This window comes from Euprymna scolopes, chromosome 6 (genome assembly GCF_053919585.1).
Source record: "Euprymna scolopes isolate OS-2025 chromosome 6, ASM5391958v1, whole genome shotgun sequence".
Lineage (NCBI taxonomy): Eukaryota > Metazoa > Mollusca > Cephalopoda > Sepiida > Sepiolidae > Euprymna > Euprymna scolopes.
The window spans coordinates 83,375,342-83,390,358 of NC_136487.1; the positions used below are offsets into that span (position 1 = coordinate 83,375,342).

The window sequence follows — 15,017 nt, forward strand, 5'->3', positions numbered from 1 at the left end:
AGTAACATTGGCTTTTATATATAATAAAAAAAAATGTTTTTTGGTCATTTTTGTTCCGAAATATTTTGAAAAATTGTGGTTACTATGAACAATTCTTTAGCTGATTCGCTAAAGAATTAAAACAAAAAAGCAACTCACGTGTTTTTAGCAGATCCTTGCTTGAAGCACATTTGTCCAACAAGAGCTGCTTGCTGATCACCTAAAATCTATAAAGAAAGAAAAATTACGATAAAACAGGAAAATATTTGTACGATTTCATTTAGTTTCAAATCTTTTTTACATCATATAGTCACTGCTTATCAAGGTCCAAAGGCCACTCAACAATAAATGTTAATGGAAATTTGATAATTTATTTTAGAGGACAGCTCTTCAAGAACCTGTTCACGTTGGACTTAAAAACAACCATGTCATAGTCAGCTGGGACACAGCTCTGTGGTAGTGTGTTCCACAAATGAGCTCATAAAATTTTCGCTTAGATTTAAGCATAGACGGAGACTAAGGGAAATTGCTGATAGCTGTTATAGATAGTCGAATGTTTGTGGTGAAAGATTTACCAGTAGGAAATCCTAGAGTGAAGCTCAGTCGAGCACCTGCTATGAAAATAACAATAGAGCAGAAAGAGGCTTGCAACGTCTTTTCTATGATACAAAGGCTGGAGAGAGGAAAAAAAGACATCACCCACCAATTTCAAAGTCAGTTTTGTACCCTGTCGAGGCAGAAAAAGATGCTCTGAACAGCTCCTCCTCAAATGTGGCAATAGTACTCTCTTCTAGGATGTACTTAACTCCTATACAGGTAGAGGATTGCACCAGTAGTGACATATATTTTTTTAATTATTTTTTTATTTATTCAATTTTCACCCCAAACAAGGCACAGTGCCACTTTGAAGTAGGGGGCTACTATCGAGGACATAAGTTGCAGGGATATTATGAAGGGAGATGAGCAGCAAGATGTCTGTTCACATTACACTTGAACTTCTGCATGTCAGTACAGTTGTGAAAGCAGAATCCTGGAAGGGAGTTCCAAAGTCTAACCATTCTGGAAAAAAAAAACTATTGGAGTAGAAGGCTTTCTTACACCTAGAGATCTCTACTGTGTATGGGTGGGATTTAGCTACTTGGGTTTGTCGGGGGGTATTTATGTTGAGGGGCACAAGTGCTTGTAGTTCGTCAAAGCATTCACTATTAAAATATTTGTAGAACAGGCAGAGGGATGCGACGTTTCGTCAATGGGACAGAGGCTGAAGCTTAGATGGCAGTTCAGGACCTGTTTAGGAGTGAGAGACTAGTAGCAGATGCACCAGCCCAAATGTGACAACAGTACTCCATACATGGGCAAGTAGCGACCTTATAGAGGTACAGGATAATTTCAGGCGTGAATAGCTTTCTAGCACAGTAGAGAGAGCCCACCTTCTTCACAGCAGCCTTGGCAATGCTCTCAATGTATCTGTTCCAACTCATGTTTCCTCTGAATGTACTGGAGCAGTAGAATGATTCAACCATTTTTTTTTTTAGCAATCTTAACAACAAATTCGATATATGTGTTCTATTTCAGCTCAGGAGTGAAGGTCAGTTCTAGAAGTTTGTCAAGATATGGTGCTTCTCCAAGACAAGAGCCATTCATTTCAATTAGGGCCATGCCGGAGTCAGAGCATTAATGATGAAAAGAGAGAAGCTTGGTTTTAGATGCATTAAAATGAACCAGCCACCCCTTTCCCCACTGCACCATATGCTCAAGGTCAGAAGAGAGAGAGAGAATCAGTAAAATCATCATTGCTGGCCTTTGAAGTGTTGCCATAGATGGTAGTGCCGTCCACATAAATGTCTACAAATGATCTAAGAATGTGATTTGGGAGATCATTAATGAAGATTGGGAAGCAAGTTGGGCCTAGGATAGAACCCTGAGGGATACCAGTACTGACACTATGGGCTTCTGATTTCTGTCCATCAAGTGCTACTCTTATAAACCTATCAATGAGAATGGATTTAGTAACTGAGGACCTTTTCAGCTATTCCGTAGCTGGAAATCTTGTGAAGTAGACTTTTATGTCATACTTTATCGAAAGCCTTTGATATATCAAGAAACGAATCCCCCATCAAGAGATTCTCTAATCCTGTGTGATATTACAGTTAACACATCAGTTGTAAATCTAGCAGAATGTAAACCTTATTGCATGTCGCTGTGTAGGTTATTTTTGCTGATGTGGTTGACCACTTCTCTATTTATCACAGATTCCAGCAATTTAATCATGACACACAGGAGACTGATTGGACTGTACTGTGAGACAGATGACTGATCTCCAGAATTTTTAAATACAAGGCAGACTGATAACATTTTCCAAGGTGTTGGTAAGTATTTCTCCTGTGGGGCAACATTTAAACAGCTTTGAAAGTATGGGTGCTAGTTCCGGTTGAAGTTTTTTGAACACTATGATTGAAATGCTGTCAGGGTCAGTTGCTTTACTGGAATCCAAGTTTTTGCTAAGTTTAGCAACATCACGCACATATATTTGTATATACCATAGTGCTTTTTCAGTCATAGAAAAAATATGGCAGGTAGGTGGCCCCATGGTGGCCCTAATCACAAAGGGAAGAATTTTCTGCAAAGTTCTTAGCAAAGAGTTTGGCTTTGTTAAATGTTGATGAAATTACCTTCATTGATGATAGTTACAATAGAGGACATGCTTCTGTTCAGGACCGTGTTTGTTATCCGTCAAAACTCGTGGGCACCAAGCCACTGCTCAGTTACTTTAGACTTGACAGACTGAACATACAACTCTCGCGCATTCTTTATTACTCTTTTGCAGTGGCTACTAGCAGTCCTAAAGGCGGCTTTAGTTTCAGAACATCTATTTTGTTGAAAGCAATGGAAATAGTAGTTTATGTGCGCAATGGCAGCGGAACATTTTGGAGTAAACCATAGCTGGCTGTTAGGATTTTGCTGGAATTTCTTGAAGGTTATGAAGCGGTCTATATCTACAGTTAATCTGTCAGGCAGGTCTAATACTATAGAGGATATGTTCTTTTTAAACATGGAATGCAGAGATATATCTGATATAAATATTTGGAAACTATCTCAGTCAATCAGAGAGTATCAATATGCCGTATGATAGAGAGGTACATCTGAGGACATTACATTTTGCTCTTATCTTAATTGAGACAACCGAGTGATTGGCAGATTCCAGTGAAGACAGAACACATACTGTCCATCAGTGTCGGGCACACGGGTGAGGTTTTTCATTTTTAGTTATAAAATGTCATTATCTATTATATAATGATTAGTTATCTTTTTCTATTTTTTTTTCAGCTATTTTGAAGAGATCAAGAAGCTCCCTCCTGAGCTAAGACTTGATTTTTTTACAAGTTAAATTTATATCCATATTCAATTGATATAACTTTTTTGCGTTCAACTCTATTGAGGCCATAGATATTCAAAAGGCTACATCTATAATGAAAGCAATATTTTCAGGTTTGTTCCGAATGACAATGTCTGGTTTGATGGCCTTGTCTTTTATGTTTTAATGTATCTGCCCGCTTGTATGTCTTTGTCATAATACACTATCAGTTGTCCGTGTGTGAATTTTGGTTTTATTAGTTTTGTCTTCTTTTTCTCATCGCTTGGTTTTATCTTATTGGTTAGTTTTTTCTTATTTATTTATTTATTTTTGAGTAGTTTTGTTTCAATGATTTCAAGTAGTATATAGGAATTAGTTAACGAACAAAGCCAGCTACACTATACTAAATTTATACCGTCTCTGTGTCTGCTTATGAAATTGAAAACAAAGCCAAATACCAAAATCAAATGACTTTTTGTGCGTAAAATTTTATAATAAATCCAATGGTAATTTCAATTTTTGTGGTAACGGTGCAGAGAGAATATGCTTGCTGTAAGGAAACAGTGGCATGGGTACCTGGAACCATTAAGCAAGGGTGATTATGCAAATTGAGGTGCTGTTGGCAGTTTGAAGTGGCATAATGAAAGGAGACAGATTTTTTGCTTGGTTGACTTGTTTTGAGATGCCATGTCGTTTATGTGCATTTTTTTGTCGGTGAAAAAAAAAAAAAAAAAAATGCTGCTGCTGCTGCTTATGAAACTGCTTATCATTGTTAGTGAAGAGAACAAAATAATCCAGCTTGTGTTTACTTTCAGCAGCTACATAATAATCACCGTTTTCTAGGTTGGCTGTTGCTTTGAGTAGGTGATCTGAAGAGATTTTCAATCCTTTCAACTGTCAATCTATCTTATTCTTGAGCATATTTTAGCCTTGATAAGTGACTTTTTAGTAAAAAAAATATATAAATAAATAACATCTCTGTCTGCTCATATGGAGACAACTACAATATGTCAATAAGAAAGATGAACACTTGCTTCTATCCACAACATAATGCCAGACAATTGTTCACAATCAAGTCATTTATTACCATAGTAATGTTATAATCTCTTATAAATATAAAATCCTATTAAATTATCTATTAAAATCAAAAGATATTTTCAAAAAGATAAATACAAATTTCGTACATGCTTATTTACTTACACCAGAAATTGGAATACCTTTAAGAGAACCATCCATTATGTGACCATAGACTTCTGATGATGAATGGATTTCAGGTAGAATGGACATGGGAATATTGAAAAAGCTACAAAATAAATTTAAAAAAATATATATATGTATAATTTATTAATCCTGAATGTAATTCTATAGTTAAAATCAAAAAAAAGAAAAAAAATCATAGCCAAAACCAAATGAAAAGCAAAACAAAAAACAGAAACAAACATTGCGATGTTTAAATAAAAAAAGATTTACGTTTCCGAATTTTTTAGATGAGGATTGGTTATTTGTATTATTTGGATTCTTCGGACTACTGTTCTCAACTCGAGCGTTATTTTCACGTTTCAGTTGATGTAACCGCTGACCTTTTTCAGGTGTATCTTGTCAAACTCAGAAATGTTTCTGTCAAACTTGGGAATTTGGGACAGAATGTTGAGTGACAGAACGAGAGCATGCTATCCTCATGAAGTAAATAAAGGGTTATTCGAAATTCCATCCAAATTCCCGAGTTTGACCAGATACACATCAAGAAAGTCAGAGGTTACATCGATGTTGTGAAAGTAGCACTAAAGATGAGAACAAAAGTTCGAAGATTCCAAAAAAATATTTAAAAAAGAGCTTTGTGTTCAAATTTATAAGTAGTTTATTAGTTTAGGAGTGAATCCTATACATAAAAATATATAAACATATACTCGTACTTCTCTATTTACATAAAGTTAGGTAACAAAACAATGTGTGTTTGTGTAAATTGGACAGCTATCTGACAAAAATCAAAATAATGACAAGAAAAACAAATAAAAATAATGAAAAATATTCATATGATGTACATTACACTTGATGTAATTGTCTCCACAGTAATTTAATGAACGTGCATGAAGTGAGATGGGATTTGTTTTTGTTCTGAATTTTTTAGATGAAGAGTAATAATTTGTATTATTTTGAATATTCAAACAACTGTTCTCATCTTGAGTATTTTAATATTTTGCTTGATATAATCTCTGACCTATTTCAAGTGTATCTTGTCAAACTCTAGAATCTTTCTGTTAAACTCATGGAATTTCAAACCGCATCTTTTATTTAATTAATGGGGGTAACATACACTTATTTTGTCAGCCATGGTTTGGTAGAAATCCTAAGTAAATTGCAATTGTATTTTGAGTGTCGCTTGCACTAAGGATTGAACCTTCAATCTTCAGAAGAGTGTAACTTACAACTGAATTTTGCCAAGTACTTTATCCACTATGCAACAAATCCTTCCAGACCTGTAGTGTAATTTCCGAGATTCAACAAGAAGATTGACTGTTACATTGACCGAAACATTGTGAAAATGCCACTCAAGATGAGAACAATCATACAAATAATCTAAATACTATGGAATTTTTTGTTTTACATTTCATCAACACTGTAGATAACTATTACTATTGTATTTATAAAATAGTCATTTTCAATTTAAGTGGCACAAAAAAAACAAAAAAACAAAAACAGCCTAAAATCATTACAAATGGAAGTAAACCTTACGTGCAGAGTTTTTCATCCCATCTTAAAGAATGAATGTTCATCAACATTGTGCGGCTAGCATTGGTGACATCCGTGATATGAAAGCCATGATCTGGACCTCCAGTTAAGTTCTAAAAGGAGGAAGCAAAATATAAAACAAAAAATATTTAAGACAAAATTTGAATATGACATGGCAAAATTTTTTTTAATATAAAACGTCCACCATAGGTAACCATATAATAAATGCAACATTTAAAAAAAAAAAACATACAACTGTGATACAAAAATTAAAAGGTAACATAAAACATGATGCGTATTATTTGGACTACAGCATTTTGGCCGATGTAACTTCTAACCCTTGATGCTGAAATTGGAAATTTGCACAGATTTTCGAATGAGACCCTTTATTTAATCCACGAAGGTTGCATGATCTCATTCCATCAGCCGTGACTAGGTAGAAATCTCAATTCACAAGTGGATTCTTTGAATAGCCCATACTGAAGATTGAATCTTCAACCTCCAGAAGAGGATCACAACGGAATTTTACCTTGCACATTATCCATCATGCCAAGCATTCGACAAAATATGCATGAAAAAGGTCAGAGGTTACATCAGCTAAAACATTTAAACTTCTACAGATTAATGCAATCAGAGAAGCAGGAACAGAGGGAATTCCAAAAGAAGAAGCTATTAGAGTAGAAGAATTTCTGGCATCTAGGGACTTCAACAGTGAAGGGAGGGAATCTTGCTGCTTGTTGGGTGTATGTACGTCGAGGGGACACGTGCTATGAATTCATCAGAGCACATTCCATTATGTACTTGCAAAATAGGCACAGAGATACGACATTGCAGTGATGAGACAGGGAGTTAGAGCTTAGCCGATAGTGTGGAACCTATTAGATTTGAGACTTTTTTGGATCCTGTCTAAGAGTGACAGACCAGTGGTAGATGCACCAGCCCAGATGTGGCAACAATACTCCAGGCATGGCCAAATTGTGGCCTTGTAAAATATAAGATACTCTTTGGTATGAGTAATTTTCTAGTACATTAGAAAGAGCCAACATTCTTTGCAGCAGCCTTGACAATATCCTCAATGTATTTGTTCCAATTCATATTGCCTGTGAATGATAACCTTAAGATAAAGGATGAGCTCTTAGGTAGGATGTTATTGGTCATTACAATTGGTAATTGAGAAGATTTTTGTAGTTGTTAGAGGAACAAAGCTTAATCTCAGTTGCAATAAATGTTACCAACCATTTACATCCTCATTTCGCTACGGTCTGGAGATTGTTTTCTAAGTTTTCTTCCATTGTCTTGGATATGTGTACATTCGCTTCTTCCTCTATTATAGAGTATGGTGTCATCAGCAAATATACCCATCTTGGATACAATTTTATCAGGGAGGTCGTTTATGAATATTAGGAACTAGCGGGGGTGCCCGGCATTGCCCGGGTGTTTGTTGATGCGAAGGCGGAAAAGAAAGTGAAAGAAAAGCTCAAACTTAACCGTTGCGCCATGACGTGACAGGAAGTGAAAAATGTTCAAATTTAGAGATGTCAATCAAAAAGTTGACTTGCAGAAATGGATAGTTAAGTGAATAAGTTCACGCAGGTGCAGAAATGAACATCTGGCTGGAGGCCAGTTTATTTGTTTCCCCACAATGTTTGGGAAAACCAGCTCCCCCCACCCCCAAAAAAAGGGGAACTCTGGCAGTGTCTTAATGAATAGCAATTGTCTGATATGAAGGGTTTCCCCCACATTGATCAAAGCTGATTGCCTTCAAGACGTCCTGGCCAGAAGGCCAGGCGGTGTGTCGTCGCTTTGATTAGTTTCACTTTATTTATATGAGAAAGATGATAACGGCCCAAGGATTGAGCCCTAAGGTACACCTGCATTAATATGATGCTGTTCAGATGTATGGTTATTGAAGAAAACATGGACTTTTCTCTTGTCTAATCCAAATAATCCAAATTATCAATCCTCATCTCCAAAATTCAGAAATATAAAAAACAATGTTTATGTGAGCTCCACATGTCTGCCATAGAGCTAAATTTTTGTTAATCTTTCAGTGACTGAGCAGCATACTTTGGTGCACAGTTTCGATGGAATTTGAATAATGGCAGATCAGATTTTAATCTTAAATTTAACAATGATACAGGTTTTGTTAAGTAAACTCTTTTTGAATGCCTCACATGAAAAGGTTGAGATGGGTTAAATATGGTAAACAATGACCACTTCAGCAGTACAAACCATTAACTAAACAGGTTGCCATCCAGCCAGTTTCACAAAAATACATCATAATGATCTGGTGCTCCATCCTGCTGAAGGTACAAACCTTCTGCACTATCATGCTGTTGTATTAACAATAAAAGCTACTGTTGTACCATATATATATATATATATATATATATAAATAAACTTAATCATGGCAGACACATATTTTTCTTCTGAGAAATTTCTTTTACAGAATAGAGAAGTTAAATTGTCTATTTTTTTTCAGGTTTAACCAAGTCAAACCATTTTCCTAATCAGCAAAGATAAAACGAATAATGAACATGTTTAGTTTAAACATTGTGTTGTTTTTTTTGTCTATATTAATTTCTATGAAAAATAAATTTTTTAAAATTCTTGCTTACCCAAAGCAACCAGGTATCCACCGTCCCAAACAAACACCGGTCTTCAGCAACTGCTCTCTTTACATCAGAAATGTTGTCGAGCAGCCATCGCAATTTCACAGCGCTGAAATATGTAGTGATTGGAAGACCACATTGCGGCTAAAGACAAAAAAAAATTTTTTTTTATATATATATATTAATACTTGTATGGTTATGTCGAAATTAAGAATGTGTGTGTGTGTGTATATATATATATATATATATATATATGTGAAATTGGTAGATTTAGGCAGCATTTTTTCATGCATGAAAATAATCTTAAAAAATTAAAAATTCTTGAAGCGCTATACATTAAAACTCATCACCCTACTATAAATTATATTGCATTTGAGAAAAGCAGCAATATGCTAAAATGTCTTGTGCAGTGTGTAATGGACGGACTTTGCCAATAGTGTCCACTAACTTGCTGTAGCTGAAACATGTATACATATATGTAGCCAATAATGTATATTTGTTTTTTGGTAAAATATGTTTTTTCCAATTATATTTCACACTTTGTGTATACCAATCTTTTTCATTTAGAAGCTCGATATTTGTTGAATATAACAACAGATTATATATGAAATAATAACAATATAGCTATTTCAAGTTCTAAATATTTATTTTTCTTACCAAACAATTCTTTCGGTACGTTAAAATTTCAGTACATTTTTACAAATCTGTTTTTTATGCAAAAACAATCAATTATTATGATGTCAATATCGAATTTTTTCATATGCATACTCATCAGAAACAGGAATTTTTGATTAGAAAGAAAAGCATGATAATCGGAAAGAAAACTACATAGTAGATCCAGCAACATGCATTTATTTAGGTAGCCATCATTGCTGGGTTTTTATGTATGTTTCTTTCCAACATTATATTATCATGCTTTTTTTTTTTTCTAAGCAAAAATGTCTGTTTTCTTATAAGTATATGCATAAAATGATCTGACATTGACAGAATAATAACTGACTGTTTCTGCATATCAAAACAGATCTGTAAAAATGTACCAAAATTTTGATGTGCTGAGAGAACTGTTTGGTAAGAAAAATAAATATTTGGAACTTGGGATATAGCTATATTGTTATTATTTTATATATTAGATATTATATTTATAAAAACATTATTGGCTACATGTGTGCATACAAGTTTCAGCTGCAGTTTTCCAGGCAATACAAACACACAGCATAATCGCACTGACACACCAGTTCTCGTCAGATCACCAAAGTTAAGCAACATTGAACCTGGTTAGTACCAGATAGGTGACCATTTGGGAATTCTAGACACTGTATGTGCTCTCCGCCTGTCTTTGCATTTGTTTCCAGTCGTCCTGTACATACACTTCACTTACCACTGGTATTTAATAATGCTGACTCAGGGAAGGTGTGGTTGGAGATTGCTCATCTCCTGCCAAAAACATTTCACACGCAGACACCCATTCGTGGGTATCCATAGTCTTTCAAGGACTGAAGGAACCCTTCTTTATACACACACATAAATACATACTACTTTGTACATTGTTATCCAGAATTTTTTTACTTTAACTTTTGTTTCGGTCATCATTTAACATTAATAATCAACTTCTAGATCAAATAAGGAAATTTTGAATAAGTCAGCTTATTGTTAGAATTTAATTATTTTAACATGTACTCATAATGTAAATTAAGTAAAAGAAATAAAGAGATTCCAGACGCTATTTTGAATCTTGCAAATTTAAAAAAAATGGCGCAATTTTATTGAATGAGCATACTGGCAGATTATCCAATAGAAAATTAACAATGAATCTCTAAATTTCTATTGCTGAAAGATTTATTGAGTTGGATAGATGAAATCAGTTGGAATTTATTTTAATCAAAAAGAAAATGGACTGAAAGTTTCTATATTTCAATGGCTAATGAGAGCCAAATATCAATTTGTTAGAGAAATTGCTATTTATAGTTTAACTTGGAAAATTTGACCCACTTATATATATATATATACACACTAGTTGGTCACCCAGCATCGTACAGTCGTAAAATCTGCTTAAATATGAGATTTTGCTTAATGTGCATTTCATATTTATCATTATTATATTGGGCCCAAAATATAGTAATGATTCAAAAAGTTAAAGAAAAAAAAAATGACCCATGTGCCACTACTGAGAATCGAAACCAAAACGTTTAGCTTACGATTTACTTTCTCCTTTGATGTTAATGACTGTACTATGAGGACCTGTTTACTGTAAAACTAAAAATTAAAACATGAACCAATAGCTATTATGTCATGTATGCATATTTGTAAAGCCGTCATTCGACCTTCACCTAGCAAATTTCATTTTTTTTCAATTTTCACACAGATTTTCCCCAGGTAAAACACAAATATAAAGTTTCACATAGGTTCAAATACCCTATATATGAAGTTTCTGCAGACCAAAGACTGATGGAGGAGCTTGGTGGGCAAAATTTTTTAAACAAAAATATATATGCATACATAAATATATATAGAAAGAGGTTTGTGTTTACTATAAGCTTTTTACACAACTACTACGCAGTAATAGTTAACTAAAAATGATCATCCAATGAGAAAACCAAGAAAAACTAATAGGGAATTAATTAAAATGAATGTTTAAAAGAATATGTAAATTAGATAGATCTTTAGCAGATAAATGCAATTCAACGACCCATATATAACAAAGTTGTATTTTCTTTTTAAATTAATAGAAAAAAATGTTACTTTTTTTCCTGTTGTTCTTGGCCTTAAGTGTTTTTTTCGACTGGACAATGCCAGGTGGCCTGCTAGTATATATATATATATATATATATATATATATATATATAGAGAGAGAGAGAGAGAGAGAGAGAGAGAGATCGTTTCACTTTTATTATGTTTAAATGAAAACTGTTCATTTATTAATTTGGTAATTGTCCAGTAAATCAGTTTTTTCTTTATCCACTCACAGAAAATCCTAATATCTTCAGTATTGATGCAGCTTACAACCTGTGCTGAAACCAATATTTCATTGGCATCATCCAGTAGTTTATGGAAGCAGCCAGGAAAAAACAAATTAAAACTTTATGATCTCAAAATTCAAATAAGGATAAGCTATTAAACTGGAAAAATTAAGGAAACATTTAAATCAAGAAAACAAACAAACAAACAAACAAAAAACAGTCATTGTATGATAATTTTAATGAAAAAATATTTACTGCTGTAGCTTTTGAACCTGACTGACTTAGGGTTAAATTGTTTTTTTGTAAGGTTAGAGCGAAAAAGATCATGTTCTGCATCTTTTAGTGTATAAGTTTTGTTTTCTGAAAAAAATTCAATAATTCCTATCAAACTCAATGATATTTATGATTGTTTTAATCAAATTTATGATCATTTTAATAAAATTAATGGTTCTTTTAATCAATTTTCTTAACATATTTAATTTTAAATTCGCTATTGACAATTTTTGCCTGCTGCAATCTGATTGATTAAATATTTCAGCATCTTCTAGCTGTTTACATGCACTGCCAGAAGATGCAACCGAAATGTTGGTTTCAGCACAGGTCGTAAACTGCATCAGTACCATATCTTCAATAATGGTTTTTAGAATTCCTCTTACCCTCAAGAAATCCTTGCTTTTTCCAGGTACACTTGCCACCAATTTATCAACTGTTGCTGCTGTTCTCATATCCAACCAAACTACAAAATAAATTAAAGCAATCAGGTTTCTTTTACAACCACAAAAAAAAAAAAAAAAAAAAAAAAAAAAAAAAAACTGATTAATTAGAATAACTAAAAAATATATGCACCCTCAGGGTAAAATAAAATTTCAAAGTTCTATATATTTCTTATGACATGTTTTCATAAAACTGTTATATGCGTAAAAAAAAAAAAAAGAAAACGATCGTAAATAAATGACATCCAATATTTATTCAATTTGTGGTACTTATGCAGTTTAGCAAAGATATTAAAAAATGAAGATAAAGAAAAATATCTATAATGTATGTACACATTATGGAATGAAGTTATCATACAAGAAAAAAAAATTGCTTAATTTAATCGAGCAGTTTGTTTTTTTATAGAGGAAAATTAACTTTTAGTGCAACCCATTACGATGCAGCCATCTTGGCAATTTCAGTTACAAAGAGGAGGGGGCACTAGGGGAGATAACTGCATCTAATTATTGAAATTTACTAAAATTTGACGAGATTATATTTACAGTTTTGAATAATTTTAGATATTTCTCTTTTCCTTCTGCCTTTTCTTTCTTTAAAAAATCGTTCCCAAATTTTTTAATAAAATTATTAGAACTTCATATGTGTTTTGACAAACTTCAAAAATTAGATGGAGTTATCTTCCCTGGCGTTCATCCCTCTCCCCTTTACATAGCTGAAATTGTCAAGATGATTGCATTCCAATCGGGCTCACTAAAATTTGATTTTCCTATATAAAAAAAAACCCAAAAGACTTCTTGATCAAATTAAGCGATTTTTTTATTTGAGAACTTTATTCCATAACTGGCATGTACATCATTGAGATTTTTCTTTATCTTCATTTTTTTTAATATCTTTGCTAAATTACATAAGCACCAAACTTGTAACTACTTCCAAATCAGTTTGGGCTTGGAATGGCAGTACATGTCAAAGTCCCATTTATGGATTAAATAGAAACTAGAGAAATGGAATAGAATTTGGGGTCCTCCTCTTAAATATATTCCCCAAAAACGTTTTTTTTTTTTTCAAGTAGGATCTTGCAAAACTCTGGTCTACACGTGGTTGGTCTTTAATGGAATCTTCAGACTAGGGATTGATTGTTTTATGTCCTCACATGTGTAGTTTATCAGATTATATGATGCTTCTTTACTAATAGTCACAATTGAAATTCGCATTTTAAGTAAAAACACTTTCATGTGCTTACATGTTACGCTGAAATAGATATCTTCACCAAAAATTAGAAAAAAAAATGATCAAGTAGAAGATCATCTAGAACATTTTATTAAAGATAAACATTGGTATCATATTTTCTCAATCTACCATTGCTAACAGTGAGATTACTGGAAGTGCCGGTACTTGTACAGTTTAGTCAAGACATTAAAAAATGAAAATATCGAAAAAAGTTAAAATTGTATGTATCCGTTATGGAACGAAGTTCTCTGAAAAAAAATTTCACTTACTTTCATGAAGTAGTTTTTTTTTTTACAGCGAAAAAACAATTTGTTATGATACCGAGCAAAATGTTCGATTTTTAGGAAGAAAAGCTAGTATTAAAAATGGGAAGGGGTGTCAGCGCTTTAACTGGAGTTATCTCCCTTTGGCATTTCTAAAATTCAAACAAATTTTTTTTTTTTAAATCCAACATGGCTGCCTTCAACGCGCTCTCATAAAAATGTGTTTTTCCGCTGTAAAAAAAAAAAAAATTAAAAAAAACTACTTGATGAAATTAAGTGAAATTTTTTTTTGGAGAACTTTGTTCCATAACGGATACATACAATTTAAACTTTTTTCGGTATTTTCATTTTTTAATGTCTTGACTAAACTGTACAAGTACCAAAGTGCCTGTAAAGCAGAGGAGATACATCCGTCTGTCATTTAAGCAAATAAAAACGAATGATGTAATATTAGGTGGACATGAAAGTTCTTGCGGAATTTTAAATTTTGATTTCAAACTATGTATTTTCAAATAAATTTTCGTTATACTTTTATTTCATATATCATTTTAAAGAGCAATTTATCGCTCTATCTAATCCTTTAAATTACAATCATTTTAAAACAATTATGTCTTCTTATCAGAACGTTGAATACAAGATAGAAAAAAGCAAATTCGCACAATTTTCTTATTTCAATTCAAGCTAGGCTAAAAAGCTGTTGAAACAGCTCACACTATAATTCAAGCTAGGCTAAAAAGCTGTTGAAACAGCTCACACTATAAACAAAGTGTTTGGCCCAGGAACCACTACTGAACGCACAGCACAATGGTGGTTTAAGAAATTTTGTGGCAGTGACAAGAGTCTTGAAGATGAGCGTAGTGGTCAGCCATTGGATGTTGACAACAATCAATTAAATCAATCAACCGTTCAAGAACTTGCTTCTGAATTAGACATAACATATACAACGATTTCCAACCATTTGAGAGATTAAAAAGACAAAAAAACTTGATAAATGAGTGCCTCACAAATTGAACGACAACTAAAAGAAATGCGGTTAGGAAATGTCATTTTCCCTTCTTTTGCACAACAAGAAGGGCTCATTTCTCAACCAGGTTGCAACTTGCAATGAAACATGGGTTCTTTACGACAACGAGCGATGCTCAGTTCAATGGTTAGATGCTGACGAAGCTCCACAACTTTC

General features: G+C 33.2%; 1 protein-coding gene across 9 annotated transcripts in view; it reads right to left on the reverse strand.

The window, feature by feature from the left end:
• Nucleotides 1-15,017, reverse strand: part of LOC145277737 (glycerol kinase 3-like) — a 152,213-nt gene that overhangs the window by 45,078 nt on the left and 92,118 nt on the right. For all 9 annotated transcript variants that reach the window (XM_080129446.1, XM_080129449.1, XM_080129451.1 and 6 more), the window contains exons 5-9: nucleotides 12,290-12,369; nucleotides 8,683-8,820; nucleotides 6,068-6,177; nucleotides 4,535-4,637; nucleotides 139-206 (exon numbers count right to left, since the gene is read on the reverse strand). In XM_080129446.1, the coding sequence (XP_079985572.1) occupies nucleotides 139-206; nucleotides 4,535-4,637; nucleotides 6,068-6,177; nucleotides 8,683-8,820; nucleotides 12,290-12,369 (499 nt within the window). The remainder of the gene's footprint in view (nucleotides 1-138; nucleotides 207-4,534; nucleotides 4,638-6,067; nucleotides 6,178-8,682; nucleotides 8,821-12,289; nucleotides 12,370-15,017) is intronic.